Source organism: Anarrhichthys ocellatus, unplaced genomic scaffold (genome assembly GCF_004355925.1).
Source record: "Anarrhichthys ocellatus isolate YVR2014 unplaced genomic scaffold, GSC_Weel_1.0 scaffold1, whole genome shotgun sequence".
NCBI classification, from domain to species: domain Eukaryota; kingdom Metazoa; phylum Chordata; class Actinopteri; order Perciformes; family Anarhichadidae; genus Anarrhichthys; species Anarrhichthys ocellatus.
In genome coordinates, this window is record NW_022280031.1 from 8,761,337 (window position 1) to 8,779,103 (window position 17,767).

Consider the following 17,767-nt stretch of genomic DNA (forward strand, 5'->3'; position numbering starts at 1 on the left):
TTGACTCATTCACGGTTAGCGGATAGTTGCCTGACAGGCTAAACTCAGGGCCTAGACACCATTCCTATCAAATCGGTAGGCGTGGCCTGATACTCACCGACTCGCCATTTCCCTCCTGTTGTTATTAGCGGTTGTTAGCCGTTGTTAGCTAAATAAGCTAGCTGCTCCGCGGTGAAACAAAGTCACGTCAAGATTTAAAACTTAGTTAGGTTGTTGTAGCTAGTTCAACGCTACTTCTCTCCCGTCACCATGGACGAGGAATATTATAGCGGCGGTGGAGACTGGGAAGGCACGGGGGAAGGTCCCGCGGTGAGATCACGACTTGTTGCTGTTCGGAGTGGACAGTTAGTTAGCTAGCTAAGCAGCATTAGCTTAACGGCAGCCACACACTGCTGGTTTGTTGTTGTGACAATGCTACAGCTAAGCTGCACTGATAAAATAGCAGTTTAGCGGCTCCGTTAGCCCGCTAATTTACAGGCTAACTAATGTCACAGCTGGTGGACATCGAAGCTAAAGTTGCACGTTAACGGTTACTAAGCTCACTTGAAAACAACGCTACCATTTAACCATTTAAGCCATAAGAATGGCGTAACATTAGGTAGGTTGTTCTGGTAAACCTCCGAAGGTCTGCTGCAGAAGCCAAATGAGACAGTTTATGTAACACATGCATTCAACTAGAAAGGACATAGAGAAGGACCCCATAGAGTCTTTGTTGTGTACGTTTAGTAAAGTTTAACTAAGTTATTGAGCTGTAACGCAGAGCTTTCATCTACATGTTAGCGTTTCAAATCTGTTATTGCTCAATCAGTCACATAAATCCAACAGTGTGGAGATTACATAGTAAAGACAGATGAGCCATTATAGAAGCATAAACTCATATTTCAATGTTCCTGTGTGCAGGATTATGTGGAAGGGGAAAATGATGGGAAAATCCAGGAAGATTGCTTTCAAAAGTTCTCCAGCAGGGATTACATCATGGAGCCTGCTATCTTCAACACCCTTAAAACGTAAGCACCTGCCTCTTACAAACACAGCATTTTTAAATGAGAATGAGACGGCAAAGTTAACGGAAAACTGTACAGGATGACTAGTGTTTTGAATCCTAAAGACCTACTGAGAATTTGATGATAGAAACCATGCTTTCCTCACAGGTATTTCCTATCGGGTGGCTCTCCAGAACACGTCATCCAGCTTCTCTCTGAAAACTACTCTGCTGTGGCTCAGACCGTCAATCTCCTGGCAGAGTGGCTCATCCAGATGGGTGGGTCGAAAACTACCTGCATTGTTTTCCTTAGCTTGGAATCCAAGCCTGTTGGTGACCGTTCATTAATCTGTCATTTCTGTGCTTTGACTGCAGGTGTAGAGCCTGCTCAGGTCCAAGAGCGAGTAGAAAATCACCTCAAAAGTCTCCTGATAAAACACTTTGACCCCCAAAAAGCTGATTCCATTTTCACTGTTGAGGGAGAGGTGAGATTTCTCAACACTGGGTTGTAATTTTTACAAAGTACAAGTGATCACAAATCTTAAACATCTTGTGCAAAAATATGTATTTGTCATGGTTACATAGAAGTGAAACCAAACCAATCCCGTCTGTTGTGTTTTCAGACTCCTGCTTGGCTCGAGCAGATGATAGCGCACACTACGTGGAGAGATCTTTTCTATAAGCTGGCAGAGGCTCACCCAGACTGCCTGATGCTCAACTTCACTGTAAAGGTGCGGTAGTAACAATAGTAGTAGTAGTATTTCAATTAAATCTACTAAAATGTCTGTTTCTTTTATGTTTTGCAAAGTTGAGCACACATTAGATGAAATCTAATGTAATAGAAGAGTCTCTGTGTGTGTGTGGGTCACGTAACATTTACTTTGTGTGTGTGTGTGTGTGTTTAGCTCATTTCAGACGCAGGGTATCAGGGGGAGATCACCAGTGTGTCCACAGCGTGTCAGCAGCTGGAGGTTTTCTCCCGAGTATTGAGGACGTCTTTGGCCACGCTACTGGATGGAGGAGAAGAAAACCTGGAGAAGAACCTGCCAGAATTTGCAGTGAGCCTGTTAGCTTCTCTGAAAAATAAATGAAGATGACACCTTTTATAATATTTCACAGCATCATGGTTAATGAATCCTCTTCAGAGTAGTGGGGGGCTGGAGCCGATCCCTGCTGACATTGTGCAGAGTACATCCTGGACAAGTTGCCAGGTTATCACTGGGCTGACACATAGAGTATACTGTATATTGTATTTAAGTACCTTACAGTTCTTTCAATACATCGTAGGGATTAACAGTAAGGATTGTCTGGGGTAAATAAAAGGCCGCTTTGCGCCTGTAAATCTAGCAACTTCCTTGCCTAATAAAAAAAAGAAGTAAACATGCCGTTGATGATGGAAGTAGTTGAGGAGTCAGCCGTCTGGCTTCCTTCTCCTCTCTGTTGAGTTTGACATGCGCAGAACCAACAGGGCTCTTGTGAGACAATGGGGTGAAGACAAAGTTTATGAGCTGAATCGCAAGCGGACGTTTCAGTTATCCTGGAAACAGGCGTTTAGTTGGGTGGAGTAAGAGGATGGGGGCGAAACTCCAGATTCATGTAGAGATCAAACGTGACAATTTACATACAGTAGTTATTTTATAACCACGAATAAATCAAACCATTTCTATAAGACAAGTGAAAATTGACTTTAGGGAACATGAACGTTGAACCCTGACGTGATTGATATTTAATAACTGATTGCAGTGCTGAGATGATCAAACGATTAGTTTCCATATCAACTATTTTGATAGTTGATTTTTTTTTTAAGTCATTACAAACATTTACTGATCGCACTTCTTAAATCTAAGGATTCGTGGCTTTCCTCTTTGATATCATTGTAAGATGAATCTCTGAATTTTGGACCGTTAAGTAAGAACAACATTCAACTTTCTTGAGACATTTCATAGATGAAACGATTATTATCTTTCTTGATTATTTACCTCCTTCGCTTAATGAAGTGACAGCTGTGTTATATTAACACCACATTGCGTAAAAGTCAGTCAGTAAATGTGATTTTCTGTTCCTCCGTTTGCAACATGTGACGCTCTTTGTCCTCTCCTCTCCTGTAGAAGATGGTGTGTCACGGCGAGCACACCTACCTCTTCTTCCAGGCGATGATGTCCATCCTCTCTCAGGAGGAACAAGGCGGCTCAGCTATTCGAAGGATCGGCCAGGAGGTGCAGAAGTCCGCACATGAGAGGTAACTTTGTCTTTTTTTCCCCATCAGAATCTCGCCATGAAGATCAATCCCATGTGGATGACGTCACTACTGTGTTTGTGGTTTATATCACAGAGGTCACGATGCCAGTCAGATAACGCTCGCGCTCGGCACAGCAGCAGCCTACCCTCGAGCCTGCCAGGCGCTGGGGGCCATGTTGTCTAAAGGAGCCCTGAATCCGGCAGATATCACAGTTCTGTTCAAGATGTTCAGCAGCATGGACCCGCCTCCTGTGGAGCTGGTGAGGACGGAGCATCTTTGACCCCGTTTATATCCACTGCATGTCTGTTAAGGTGCTGAAACATGTGTCTTTCTCATCTTTAGATCCGAGTGCCGGCCTTTCTGGACTTGTTCATGCAGTCGCTGTTTAAGCCGGGATCAAAGATAAATCAAGACCACAAACACAAGTACATTCACATCCTGGCCTACGCTGCCAGTGTGGTTGAAACGTGGAAAAAGGTACAGAGAGCAGCTAAAGTGTCCGCAGACACAAAGCGCTCATGGCAGTTTTCAGTTGTTTGATTTAGATTAACCGGCTAAAATAATAACATATTGTGAACTACTTTGGTGGTTTCTTTATACCTCCTGGTTTCACCTTCTTTACCCGTTTCTTTCTGTTCAACCCCAGAACAAGCGAGTCAACATCAATAAGGATGAGCTGAAGTCGACGTCCAAGGCCATAGAGACTGTGCACAACCTGTGCTGCAACGAGAACAAAGGAGCCACCGAGCTGGTGGCTGAACTCGGCACTTTGTACCAGTGCATCCGGTGAGGAGACGGCCGAGATCTCGTTCCTCAAAAGCCTTCAACTTGTTATTGTTGTAAGAGAGGGAGGTGTTCTATGTGAGAAGAAACATGTTCATAATGGTGGCCTTGTTGGTGGTTGTAAAAGGCAAAACATAAATTAAAACAATCGGATGGGAATTGTCAATACTGGGGGAAAATAATTAATGAAATTGAAGTTCATGGAATAACCAGCTGATCCGACTTGGAAATATAAGATTGATGTAACTTGACACTCCGCATCTGGGAGGGAATGTAGTGAAGATTTCTGCAATAATCTTTGCAAACAAACTTATTTTGTCGATCAGCTGTAGAAGATCAAAATAATTCAAAATAAATTATATGTGATTTAAATTGGGAAATACATGAGGTTTTTGAAAAATAACGATGATGCACTCAGTGACTGCTGACACGTTTAAGTTGTTTTAAAGACTAATTGAGGTTCGACATCCTGCCCTTCTCACTTCTGACTTGTTTGTTTGGATGCAGGTTCCCAGTCGTCGCTATGGGGGTTTTGAAATGGGTGGATTGGACGGTGTCTGAGCCGCGCTACTTCCAGCTGCAGACAGACCACACTCCAGTGCATTTAGCTTTGCTGGACGAGGTACAACATTTCAAATTACCCTTTACATTTCCAGTCTTTAAGACATCAGTTGAATTGAAAATGAATGCTTCCTCCGCACAGATCTGTACGTGTCACCAGCTGCTGCACCCGCAAGTCCTCCAGCTGCTCATCAAGCTTTTTGAGACGGAGCACTCTCAGTTGGACGTCATGGAGCAGGTCTGTTTGTGTCACTGTAATGCTTCTTATTTCAGTCTGTTCAGTATGTTGCAACCTGTCCGCTGACGGCGCGTTGCTCTCATTTCCCCCTCAGCTGGAGTTGAAGAAGACTCTGCTGGATCGGATGGTTCATCTGCTGAGCCGTGGCTACGTCCTGCCGGTAGTCGGTTACATTCGCAAGTGTCTGGAGAAACTCAACACGGACATCTCCCTCATTAGATATTTTGTCACTGAGGTAACTGCTCCTTCTGATCTTGATTAGTGGTCATGAGATAAAACGTGGAAAATGAAGTGAACTCTGGTTTACGTACAGTGTATAACTTTGAGTTTTTTCCTCCATCACAGAAGTTACAGGGTGCCTGCAGGTATCAGACTATGTTTTATACACACAAGGCCGTAGGATGGTCTTGAACAAAGTTTCATCAATCTAAGAGACTTTGATTTCAGTGGGTATTGCTCATCCTTACGTGAATAATATATAATAAATTGAGACATTAAATTAAAACACCTTAAAGTTAGCAATTAGCTGGTAGCCATCAGAGCGTTTAGCAGCTGAAGAGCCAGATATTTCCTTCAGTTGGTCGAGACAGAAACAGCTCAAATAGAGTAAGTACTGGTCTTAAATTCATCATTAATTCACTCCAAAACAATAATCATGTTGCTTCCATAACTTTTGTATTTGTAAATAAGCTTCACCATATTAACTTAAAGGTAAGTCAACGGTGTGTTCTCAACTTATTTCTGCTGCTCCCAAGTGAAACATTGAAAATGTGAATGTTTTACTACATTTTTTTGAAGACTGCAGACATAAACAGACCTTTAACACCATCTTAAATCATTTGTAACTTGTAACAAACTGATTAAACCTAAATATTGCTCTCTTTAGGTGCTGGATGTGATCGCTCCTCCCTACACATCAGACTTCGTTCAGCTCTTCTTGCCCATCCTGGAGAACGACAGCATCGCAGGAACAATCCGCACAGAGGGAGAGCATGACCCTGTAGCAGAGTTCATTGGTGGGTGACGCGCTTCTATTTGAGTCGGTACAATCATGACGTACTGGAGAGAGATATCTAAAAGTCCGGCCAGTAAAACCAACTATATACTGTTTAAAAGTTACGTGTTGTTACGTTTTTGTAATTTGTAAACTTCCTTTAGAAACATGTTCATGTCGGTAATTAATTCTCTGTTTTCTCAGCTCATTGCAAGTCAAACTTCATCATGATAAACTGACAGCGACAATGTTGGAGATTGTACCAGGAAGACCCAGCGGAGGAAGAAGATCTGTGATCACAAAACGCTCTGCTGTTGGAGCGCATAGCTCGGGACTGTTCAGTCTGACCGAGTGAACGATTTGTTTCTATCGAGGCAACAAAACGGGGAGAAGTTCAGTAAGTAGACGGACCGGTTGAAGGAGAAGCCTCTGAAGATGCAGCTAAACGTTTCCTTTTTTTTCACCTGTATATTTGATTTTCTATATTTTTATGTTGGTTCAAGTGGTTTTTAAATAAAAACCTGAATATGTGCTTTCTTGCATTTGTAAAATGGCTTTTTTATTGGATTTTTATCATTAACGTTACCAAGAAAGAGCCAAGTTTTCTGCATAGCACAAAGCTAGTTCGTTGAATTTTGACAGTGAATACGACTGGCACATAGATACAGTAAACTATATAATCATGTCACCATAGGAAGCTTTGCACAGGATGTTTCCCGCCTACAGACGGAGTGATTCGTACTCAAAGGACAGGTTGTGTGTGGAGCATCACTTTTAAGTGTTGTGTTTATTGACACAATTTAAAACAACAAAACAAAGATTGCAATTTTTCCAGAATGTCTGATGTGTAGATAAGTGTGAACACAAAAAGGAAATAACAGTTTGTATTCGGCTGCCAGTGCATGTAAGGCACAATTTAAAGTTGATGTATTTTTCCTAACGGTGTGGTGCAATACTGTCAACACAATAAACACCACACACTGAAGACAGTCGGTGTCACAGCAGTATAGGACTAATCATAAACTCTTCTTTGGCTGAGTCAGTTTGCATTGAAAAATGTGATCTACAAAAAGCTGAATATTTGCATTGATTGGAGCAGGTCTGATTTCACCCCTTTAAGTGTAAAAAATAGATCGTATTCCCTTTAAAACATTTTACAAAGAGAAAGTGTCTCTGCCCGAGACAGGAAGACATGAAGAGTGTCTTCTGACGCTGTGGGTGCTGCTCTCCTCTACAGGTAGGCCTTGGGGACCACTGGGTCTCCATACATGCAGTCCTCCTCCAACGCCAGGTTGTATGTGCTTCCACTTCCTCCTTTGTAGGCGCTGGTCACAATCCTGAGCCATCCCTTCTCACCCTGGAGGAATGAATCAACAACTATTGTGATGAACGATCAATCGTTGTAGTCATTTTTCAAGCCAAAATGCCAAACGTTCCCGCCCTTCGAATGCAGACCGGCCAATCATAGCAGATTATCTGCCAGCGCCGACAACTTCATGGCTCTGCTACATAGACGCCTAACAATCGTCTTCAGGCTGGTTTTATGGTTAAGTGAACCAGCGTCTAACATTTTAATCCCTGAAGATCTACGTTTCTGCGTAAAAACACGGGGAGCTAACATGAGCAGAGTGCGTTAGCATATCATTAACTAGCGTTAAAGTAGCTTCTCTTTGAAATTGCTTTTCTGTTATTTAAATAAAAAAGTAGATAATATTCATTCAGGGAGTGCAATTAGTGGCAGTGAGGGCTCTATGCTATCTTCGCTCTGATAGCTTGATGGGTACATTGTGAGGATTTGCTGGTTGTCTTTGTTTTATATGTGATCGGAAGTTAAATAACTCTGGGTTTTGGGACTGTTCGTTGAACAACAATGCATTTGAAGATGTCCCCTCTTACTTAGGGAATTACAATATTATTATTCAGGAAGCAGGGTATTTATTTTGACGATAGAGCCGACAGCCATCGCTAAGTTCTCTGTTTGATAAAGACTTACCCATGGCTCTCCCCAGGAATTGCGTACAATCCAGTATTCATCTCCGTTCTCCACGCCCCATCCTGCCACTGACACAATATGATTGATGGAAGGATCCTCCTGATATTCAGAGTAGACGCCTCCGGTGTAGGCATCCAGTTTGTCTGTGGCCATAATCCCACAGCTGGAGAAAGCAAAACATCACAGATTACTCACCTCCTCTGGGTGAAGGTGAAACAATTAGTGAAATCAGAAAGTGTAGCGCTGCTGTGGAATGAAGACGTGGATATATATATACGATTCATCAAATGTTCCACAGCAGTCTAACAAATAAGTACCAGAGCGGCTGCCTACTGCTGCTCTACAACAAAAACAAGGTGCAAACCTGATTGGTCCTCTAGCGTTGATCTCTGCCATCATCTTCTCCCTCCCGCTCACAGATCCGAAATCTCCCACTTTCCACAGGGTGTAGTTCTTCACAATGTTGCACACTCCAAAGGTGGTGCAGGTGCCACATTGATTGAAAGTATTGCATTCTTTGGAGAGGGACACAGAACGTATCGCAGAATAAGACACGGTAAGTGATCGTAACCATGGCTGTGTGCCCTGAAGTACACGTACTCTGGTCTATAGCCTGGTAGTTGTTGCAGGTCTCGTCTGGGATCCCGTGTGTGTTGGCGTACTCCCAAACTCCTCTGTGATCTCCTCCGTGGCAACTGCCGGCTTCACCGCAGTCGATCACATTCTGGACAGAGAGATAGGCCGATGGCCACGCTCCATTTCTCTTAATGTTGATGCGATCTGGTGAGAGAGGAAACCCAGAGCTTCATTTTTTTAATGGCATACAATGTGATGACATTTCCATGACTTTATTGTGATTTTTATGGCATTATACCATCACATACTTTACTTCTTATGACACTATAATGTGATTTATTCATAACATTTTATGGCATACTCTAACTAATGTACGTTATACTACATTATGACTTTTAATGACATTTTCTATGCCATACTATACAAGCGACAAGTGTTTTTGGCATACCATACTAAGACTTATTTTGAAGTTCTTTATGACTTTCTTCACTAGCACTCTTTTATGACATAAAAGGCATTCCTGAGAACACCAAAATCAGTCCATCGTTGAGTGCAAGTGGACATTTGTGCCAAATTTGAAGAAAAACCCTCCACCCGTGACTGCAGCTGGTGCTGAGACATAAAGACACCTCCGACGACTTAGTTCTCATTTCTGTGCAAAGTGAAAGCGAAACTCCAATCCTCTAAAATAAAATCTGTGTGAAGAGTCATGTGAGCACCTGCGGTTCTACACCATCACCAAACCACAATGGTACATGTTTATTCTTCCCCAACAGGAATGCTGATTCATACCTGCCATCGCACTCGTGCTGCCATGGGCCCAGCAGGAGCCACAGTACTGGGGGATGTGCTGGTTGCGGGTGGTGCTCACAAAGTTGGTGCCCTTGATGTTCCTCCAGTCCCAGGATTTGGGCAATTCAGAAATGTTTAAATACTCATGAGGACGAGGAGCGGTCCTGTGGACAGACAGGTGATACGTACATTAGTTCTGAAGCAGCAACACACCCAATGCTGGTTTATTTAAATGATTTAAAAAATGTCTTAGGTCTGGATTGGAATAATAAAAGTATTAACATTCAGGCTTTTAAAAAAAGACACTGCGTTAGTTTGATTATCAAAATAGGTGCAGATACTTTTTCATCGACTAATCATTTTAGCTCTAGATGATATTTCATAAACAGATTTTTAAATCTATACGTTACTGTACTAGCTATACTTTAGAAATATAAACATTAAAATCCAAAGCTAATCCTGATATTTATCTTGAAAACTTTAGTATTCTTCACCACATGATGCTGGTCATGTACAAAACTGAATATCTTTAAAACAGCATGTTGGGATATCAACTGCACAAAAAACACAATCTATTAGTTCACATTTAATGTGATATATTGTGCTTTGTATCTTTTTACCAGTGCAGTCTTTAGAACAATGAGTCAGTGCTCATTGCGGTAGGGAATTTACCTGTTTCCTCAAACTGTAACTAGTTCACTAAGCCCCGTGATTTAAAGAGTAATAACGTGATTTATACAGTAATAAGACAACCCTGAAGGCGGAACTATATCGTTCCGTTTGTTTCGTTTAACCACAAGTCTTAAGTCTTAACAGATACAACAATGTAATAAACGCTAAACCTAAACTCTTTAACTCCAGTTACTTGATCAACTGACGTTAACGGCTATCTACAGCTAACGTTAGCTCGCTAACTGTTAGATAAAACAGACTTTTTCCCGGAGCTAACAAGTTGATTCTTCTTAACCTTATCTTTTAAAAACACAACCATGCTTACTTACTTCAGTCCGAAATCGTTTCGTTTCGGTGTGCGGACGTAACAAGGCTGCTTCTGGTTGAAAAACACACCGGCACTCACACCGGACAGCACGACCGAAAACAGGACCAGTAAAGCCGTTGGAGACATCTTTAACACCGAGCAGGCTTTACACCTTTCTTTACTAAACTAAGTAATGAGGAGAGGAGGGTCTGTCGGTAGCAGAGGCAGCCTGATCACTGGTGATTCTACGGGTAAAGTCAGTGGCGATAGTCATGTGACCAGTACATCACATGTTTTATAGGGAAGTCACAAGTACATCCCTCAGTGAAGAGGACACACAAAGACAATCTGTCCTGTAAAGGCAATCAAATCAAATATACTTTGACTTGGAATTTTTAAAGATTATTTTCGCCACAAGACATGTTTATTTTTTTTATTAATTAATAAAGAAAAACCCCTCTAACGCCCATAACACGTTTAAAGAATGGGGACCAGAATAATGAAAATACTCATAAAATCCAATATAATGCAACATATTGCATCGTTGTCTTGTAATTTGTTGCAAAGCCACTGCAGTTTGAGTGAACCATCAGTCACATGAGTACTGTTAATGAACTGTGGCCCTTATCACTGTTCTTGTGTGATAAGCCGTTAAAGGTTTTTATTCCTGATAGTAAAAATTTCAAACCATCTAAAAAACCCATAATGGTCATTATGTAGGTGCCTGCAATACAACTCGGTTAGTTAGTTCATTCTTGACCTAGGAAACAGATTAAACAAAAGTCTGAATTTAAATAATTTAAATGCTTTTCCCTGAACTTTTAACTGCGTCTCTCAGCAGATGTCTCCAAAAAGCTAATCTACAGCCCTCAGAGGTCAGATGACACCGCCTTTATTAAAAAAGGACAAGATTGTCACAAGGGTGGAATAACATCATACTTGAGCTGGAATCTGTCTACTACTTGAACTTAGTCGACATCTTGTATGTGTATTTTGTGCTGACAAAGCATATGTGGCATTGCCCGTCAATTACTCATCTGCCACCAATGTGAAAAAACCTGCAGTAAGCACTTCAGTTTGGTCCAGAGATCACACAATCAAACTATACGCAGTGTGAATACAGAGTGCAGTAGTTACCAAAAACAGAAAACTAGCTTTTCATAAAAACACAACACACCTGGTTCTTCTCATGATTGACCGATTTATTCAGTGAGATTTATCAAACACAGGAAATTGGATCACAGTTTAAAATGTTTGAACTAACTGGACGAGCACTTTCTTCAGCGGTCTGGCAGCGGAGCGGTCAGTGTTGGGAAGTAAACCGTTTGTATGTTCTACACCAGTCTTCGCCTCTTGCAGTCACGCTCCATCTGGTCTTCAGACGTGTTGGTGGCTGCGCCCAGAGGAGACACCTGGTTCAGCATGGAGTCGTCCGATGCCTGACCAAACAGGGCCATCAGAAAAGCAACGCCAAACCCTGTGGCACGCTCTCCCTGCACAGACAAAAAAAAAAAAAACACGGGTCAGATTCAAGCATTGCTGTAAACTTACCCTGCAGTTATATTTTAAAGTCATCATTCAGAACGAATGTGACTGAAACATGAGACGATGTTTGTTCTACAACCCAATCCTCCAAAGTGTTACTACAGGGAAGTTGTCGAATCATCTCTGTGATTTAGAAGTATACATGAGGTGTAATGAGAAACAGTCACGCTGCTTTTTCTTTCTTCAAACACAGCGACGAGTTTTCTTAAACGAACGAGGAAGATGGGGTTTCTATATTTATTACTGGCACAGCTGGTTTCTGTACAAACAGTCTAGGCTTTTGAATACTTTTCTGCACAGAGCAAACATTGTGGATTTTATTCTGCATCACTTACAATAAAAACAGATCTTTTGAATGCCGAGTATGAACAGGAGAATGATTACAGCAAGAAAAACTTGTTTTAGTGCTCATGTTGGCACCTGATTATTCTCATCAGACCAACTAGAAACACGGTGGACCGATCCTTTAATGATCTACATGAGCTTTAGTCAAAACAAAATGGGATGTTAGGCTTCATAGCGGTGTTGTTGCCAACTTCCTTACACATTCTGCTGACTCTTCTTTCAGCTCACCGAGTCTCTGGTAATAGCCAACACGGTCCTTAAATTGTGCGTTAAGTTATACTACTTAGATTTGAGACAATAAGACTGTGGTGTGTTTGTTAACCTTCACATTCACAGTGACTTTACACCTTTGAGAAGACGGTAAAAAAAAAAAAAAAAAAAAATGCTTATTTGGGTGTAATCAAGATCTGTGGCGAGTCTGTGGCCATCGGAAACAGTAGGTTCTGTTGTGTTTATCTATGACCCCTCAGAGATCTAACCGCCGATTGGTAGAGAGGGCACATACAAGTCTATTTTCCTTTATTGTAAAGCTTTCTGCTGCATTTCTTGTATGAAAGGGGCTATACAACGTATAGTATAGAACATTAAGTTAAGATCATGATGTGATTTGAGGGTAAAAACTTGAGCGCTAACTGATTGCACAACATCCGTCAGAAACACCAAACCCCTGGTTACTCACAGCATGGACAGGAGAGGCGATGTCAACATGGACCCAGACACCCGGCCAATCAAAGCCCAGGTGGGAACCAATAAAGAGGCCGGCACAGGAGCTCTGGGCGTTCTCCCGGTCCTGCAGAAACAAGAAAAGGATGACGAACCTCAGCAACTTGAGCACAATGTGCACAAGATAAGGGAGATGCAGGTACACGGAGCTACAATTACAATAAATCAATCGGGGAAAAAAACAAGTGTCAGTAAAGTAGGGCTGAACGAAGAATTTAATCATCATCATTGCGATATCAACACGTGATGAATAAAAAAAAAATATATATATATATATATTTATAGATGTTTACCGAAATGTGGGATTAAACAGGCCCGGGGGCAAAATACCGTAGTATTAATTATCACTCTGAAGCATTTCTCAACAAGTGTAAACGTGATGTAAACATGAAGAAAAACGAGATTTGAATCTGCTCTGTCCACAGTCTCTCATCCACCTCTAGTATGGCCCGTTAGCTTGGCTATTAGCGAATTGTTTCAAACAACTGTAAGCTATACTGATGAGTCGCCTCTTTTATTGTGAAGGGTGCAACGGAAGGAATGAAGCAGTGATGTGCCGTTGTTGACAAGGTTGGAGTAATAAAGTTGTTGCCGTCTAATTGCAGACTAAAAGGAGCCTTCATGTTATTATTACCATCATAAAGAAGAGTTGCAATGTAACCCTCGGCTACACAAGTTGAAACAATAGCTGTCTATATGTCATCTTAACTGTTGTAGTCCAGCTTAGTTTGCACACATATCTTAAAATTCTTGTAAACTTATCAGCTGGCTGAGAACAAGCAGCCCCTCACATCTCTATCAGTGGCAGGAGGACTGAAACTGATAGATCTGTGTTCTTCATTCTTTCTAATCGTCAAACAATATTGTGATGTTAGGAATATGCTTTATTTTATGGACATTTTAGATTTTTTTTCCAGTGAAATAATGAGTTTATACAGTGACTTTGCTAATGTAAACATTAGTGCTTCTGCTCTAGAAACATTTATCCTAGTTATATATAAAATATTAATACCCAATCGGGTTCTGAATTCAAAGGACAATCAAGCTGACGCTTCAAGTCATGTTGTCATATTCAACAATATTGCAGATTGTCCTCACATCGAGCAGGCCTCGTTTAAGCATTTGGTTTTGATGAACTTGTAGTTCGTCACTTACTGCCACAGAGTTCTTCATGTCAGCCATGGCCGAGGTGAACTCGCTGAAGTGCATCTCGGGGCAGTAGACCAGAGGGTGAGCCAGATCTCCGCTGCTGCGGCCAGCGCGCACACACGCAACCTCCCACTGCTCATTGTTGGTCATCACTGCTGCGTGGTACTTCCCCGTGGAGATCCCCTGGACAGACGGACACAAAAAGACGTTTTAGATACAGAGACAATACCCGTTAGAAGACTACATTTGGAGCTGGTTCTGGTCCCTTCACGGGCTGTGTTGACAAATATTAACAAATGTCTGTCAGTGGCTGTCACCCACCTGTGCCCCCGTCAGTGTGGCCATGTCCAGAATAATATCAGCCGACAGGTCTTTGCTGGCATACACCACTCCATCAGCCAGCACCAGCCGGCCCTCTGCATCAGTGTTGTTGATCTCCACAGTCCTTGAGATTATAAAAACACACGAATGACGAATGCTTTTTATACCAGCTGCCCACAATCATTCCTGTTGATTTAGCATCATCATCAAAGAGAGAGACTCACTTTCCAGAGTAGAGTGTGTGGATATCATCAGGTCGTGTGGCTGTGGGCCCAACTGCATTCTCCGCTAGGCAGAACACAGCATGGAGGTTGTCCTTAAAGCCCTGGAGCCAACAGAGGAGGAAGTCCCATTAAAACAACTCTTCTGCAGAGAATCAGAGGTGGCAGCTGCTGAGGGATAACCCAAAAGCTCACCTGTTTAATAGTAGCACTGAAAGCTCCCAAAATGGCCGCAGCTCCACCACAGTCTCTCTTCATCCCTGGCATTGATGTCTAGATAATAAAAAATAAGAAAAAACATTTACATGTGATGGAAGGTAATCTCATCTTTGATGTGACTCCAGTGCTGCACCTCTAGCCTGCACTGACCAGGAGAGTGACCCAGCAGCCCACATATTTACAGTCTGAAGGCTTTACCAGCTGGTTTGTAGTGTACTGGTTTTGTCGATCCGTACGGATCACCCCTCACGGGTCGACACACATGTCAACCGTGGATTGATTACAGTTTACCTTCACAATCACAGTGTGAAATAAAGAGTTTTACTGACATTGTTATCCGCCAATGTTCAGTGAAATATGAGATCAGGAAATTGGCATTCATGCTTTCTGTTCATTACAGAGTAAACAACCAATCCGTGTTGAAAATGACCGCAGTGATTTTCCCAAGACAGTAGCATGACAAAACCTTTTATGATGCACAATAGTTACCATCACTTCTCCAGAGGAAACGCACCTTTCCCTTGATGCTGAGTCCTCCAGTGTCGTACACGATGCCCTTGCCCACCCATGCAATGGTTTGGGTCGCACCCTCTGGTTTGTGGCTCAGGACTGCTAATGCAGGAGGATGCTCGGCCGCCTTGCCAACTCCATAAATACCTGACAGGGTACAGAGAAAGAAAACATAAATAATCCAAACTACCAATGATCAATCTTAGGATTTGTCATCTCTTGAATGTTTGTGGATATACATGCTTATCGCTCTATAAAAAGGCATTTGGTTTTCCCAATATTGAATATAAGTATTTTACAAATAATTTGAATATAAAGGATAAAGTTACACCGTCTTTAACTAAAATGTTGACGCAAAGTGTAATAAAATCACAGCGAGTTAGGATTTCAGACTGGATCTATGCAAAGATAATTAATGTCTATGTTCATTACACTTTTGTTGATTGCTGAAGATAAATAAATAAATATTCAGTCATAAGAGAGACATCTACAGACACACTACCTCCAAATCCTCTTTTTTTCAGCTCCTCTCCACGAATTATCACTGGAGTTATTCCAAGTTCTTTCCCCACAGCCTTGATCTCCTGAAACAGCAATGATGGTCTGTGACAGGGGGCTGCAGCAAAATAACTGGAACCATGTGACTGTAGTAGATTCAACAACATTTACAAAAGAGAAATAGTTTCACTTACATCTAGGAAGTGATCTGTATTCATCTCATTGCATGGCGTGTCCACAATCCGAGCTGCCATCCGCACTCCGTGAGCGGCGTTGGAGAGACACTGAACAAAAGAAAAGCTTTCAGCCACGACAGAGATGTTTAAAAACATGCTATTTCTAAGTAGCATCTTAAAGGCCCTGTTTTAAAAAGGAAAATGAAGAGCAAAAATGTATAAATGCAGACCTTAAGTTCCGCGACACCAAGAGAACTGCTCTCTTGCCCAACAATCACGATCTCCACAGCGACGTGTTTCTTCTCAGCCCTGCGAGAAGATGAGGAGCGGCGAGAGAAGATGGGGAAAGCTCTGGCTATGGCACAGGAGGACGCGAACACTTCTGAACGCTCACACACCATCTGGAGATGAAAGAAACACTCATATCAGCCACTTGGTCACACAAGACGTCCTTCCACTTGATGACCCAGATTTAAATGCCATAGGACTCCCAGAAGGAGTCATAGAAGGGATGGTCGCCCCATCTGTTCCGCCGCTAGAAGTGCTTCTGAAGGAGGTGGAATAGAAAATTGAATTTGCCCCACATCTATTAACTATTATGTTACAACACTGACCACAATGCAGCGGTTGTTCCCTCCAGGAAGGCAGGAACGGACCAGGCGGGACACAAAGTGGGCAGAAGACTGGCTGTTGTGCCTGCTGACCCGTGAGGGAAGAGCCGCCACCACAGCATGGTTGAGGTACAGAGGGCAGCTGTCCGTGGGGTTTGGGTTCAAAGCACTGAGAGCGGCCTGCCAGATCTGAGAAAACATGAAACAAAACTGACATTTTAGATTCACTGTGGAGCAGAGCAGAAACACTTGTTCCAATTGACAGAAAATCCAACTGCTTTAACTGATTCAATTAAATCACTTATCAAGCAAAGCCATTTGCATCTCAAATGTGTGGATGCAGATGGAATGTGAGTGGACAATGTGACGAGGAGTTCTAAAAATTTGATTCTTTCAAGGTTCACACGAGTTTGCAGACAGTGTCCCAATTACCAGCTTAAGTACGGCAAAGACCTTTGACCATCATGGGGAGAACAATGGTGATGGTTAATCATTGTCAGAGGATATTGAGAAGCTCTTTCCTTGACCTCACAGACTCTCAAGTCTCTCTTTATAGACAGAATGCCATCTTTGCACGACCCTCTACAACACACTGCTTACAGCTCCGTTAGATACCGTGAGAAAAGAGTATTTAGGCAGAGTCTGATTAACCTTAATGAACAAGTTAGGGTAAGTTACATGAACAGGATGCCACACAGTTCAAGACTTTAAATTACACTAATAGCGAAACAATAATATAGCCAATAACTATTTTAACGCCAGGAAACGGAAAATTCAAACCTCAACAGTCACCAATTGTTAAAAAAAAAATAACGTTACATTGTGCCGTGATAAGCTAATTAACTATTAGTTAGGATATTAGAACATATACACCTAGAGCTACTTTACGTGAGCTAGCTAGCTAACGTTAATGCTGTTCAAGTGTCGTTAATGTTAAATTACTTTAGCTAACACTAGTGGTGTTAGCCAGCGCTCACTTGGGTTTAGCATAGCGCTAACATTAGCTGTCAGTAAACAATAGTTTCTTTTAATTCACGATATTAACGTTACCTCTTTGGTAACGACCGGTTGCAGTTTTCCTTTGATTTGGCTCCATGCTGTCTGCAGGTTGGCCTGCTGTCCGATGATGAGGACAGGACGACTCTGCGGCTCGGAGTCACCGGCAGAAGCCTTAAACTCCAGCACCACGTTCGCCATCTTTGACACTAGACGGACATATAGGATAGCTATCGGTATTAGAGGGACCGCTGTCGTTCAGTGGCGGAGGCCGAATCGGCGACGGCAGCCGGGAGGGGACAAGGCGGTAAGGCTG

General features: G+C 42.3%; 3 protein-coding genes across 3 annotated transcripts; 1 reads left to right on the forward strand and 2 right to left on the reverse strand.

The window, feature by feature from the left end:
- Window positions 1-57: 57 nt before the first annotated feature.
- On the forward strand, window positions 58-8,297 carry nelfcd (negative elongation factor complex member C/D). Its single transcript, XM_031845194.1, has 15 exons — window positions 58-309; window positions 901-1,007; window positions 1,152-1,261; window positions 1,358-1,467; window positions 1,606-1,713; window positions 1,888-2,040; window positions 3,091-3,221; window positions 3,315-3,480; window positions 3,564-3,698; window positions 3,868-4,007; window positions 4,512-4,626; window positions 4,708-4,803; window positions 4,898-5,038; window positions 5,690-5,819; window positions 6,002-8,297. The coding sequence occupies exons 1-15, from the start codon at window positions 250-252 to the stop codon at window positions 6,034-6,036; spliced, it is 1,737 nt and encodes a 578-aa protein (XP_031701054.1). The 5' UTR covers window positions 58-249; the 3' UTR covers window positions 6,037-8,297.
- ctsz (cathepsin Z) lies at window positions 6,552-10,420 on the reverse strand. Its single transcript, XM_031845538.1, has 6 exons — window positions 10,160-10,420; window positions 9,159-9,322; window positions 8,391-8,570; window positions 8,155-8,305; window positions 7,791-7,953; window positions 6,552-7,154 (listed from the first exon to the last, which is right to left on the reverse strand). Exons 1-6 carry the CDS (start codon window positions 10,282-10,284, stop codon window positions 7,029-7,031), a joined length of 909 nt encoding a protein of 302 aa, XP_031701398.1. The 5' UTR covers window positions 10,285-10,420; the 3' UTR covers window positions 6,552-7,028.
- An 898-nt stretch (window positions 10,421-11,318) lies between these two features.
- Window positions 11,319-17,750, reverse strand: npepl1 (aminopeptidase like 1). The gene is made up of 12 exons (XM_031847857.1): window positions 17,506-17,750; window positions 16,459-16,644; window positions 16,075-16,245; window positions 15,863-15,952; window positions 15,673-15,754; window positions 15,175-15,317; window positions 14,637-14,714; window positions 14,445-14,545; window positions 14,221-14,344; window positions 13,906-14,082; window positions 12,707-12,817; window positions 11,319-11,630 (listed from the first exon to the last, which is right to left on the reverse strand). Exons 1-12 carry the CDS (start codon window positions 17,650-17,652, stop codon window positions 11,472-11,474), a joined length of 1,569 nt encoding a protein of 522 aa, XP_031703717.1. The 5' UTR covers window positions 17,653-17,750; the 3' UTR covers window positions 11,319-11,471.
- Window positions 17,751-17,767: the final 17 nt, after the last annotated feature.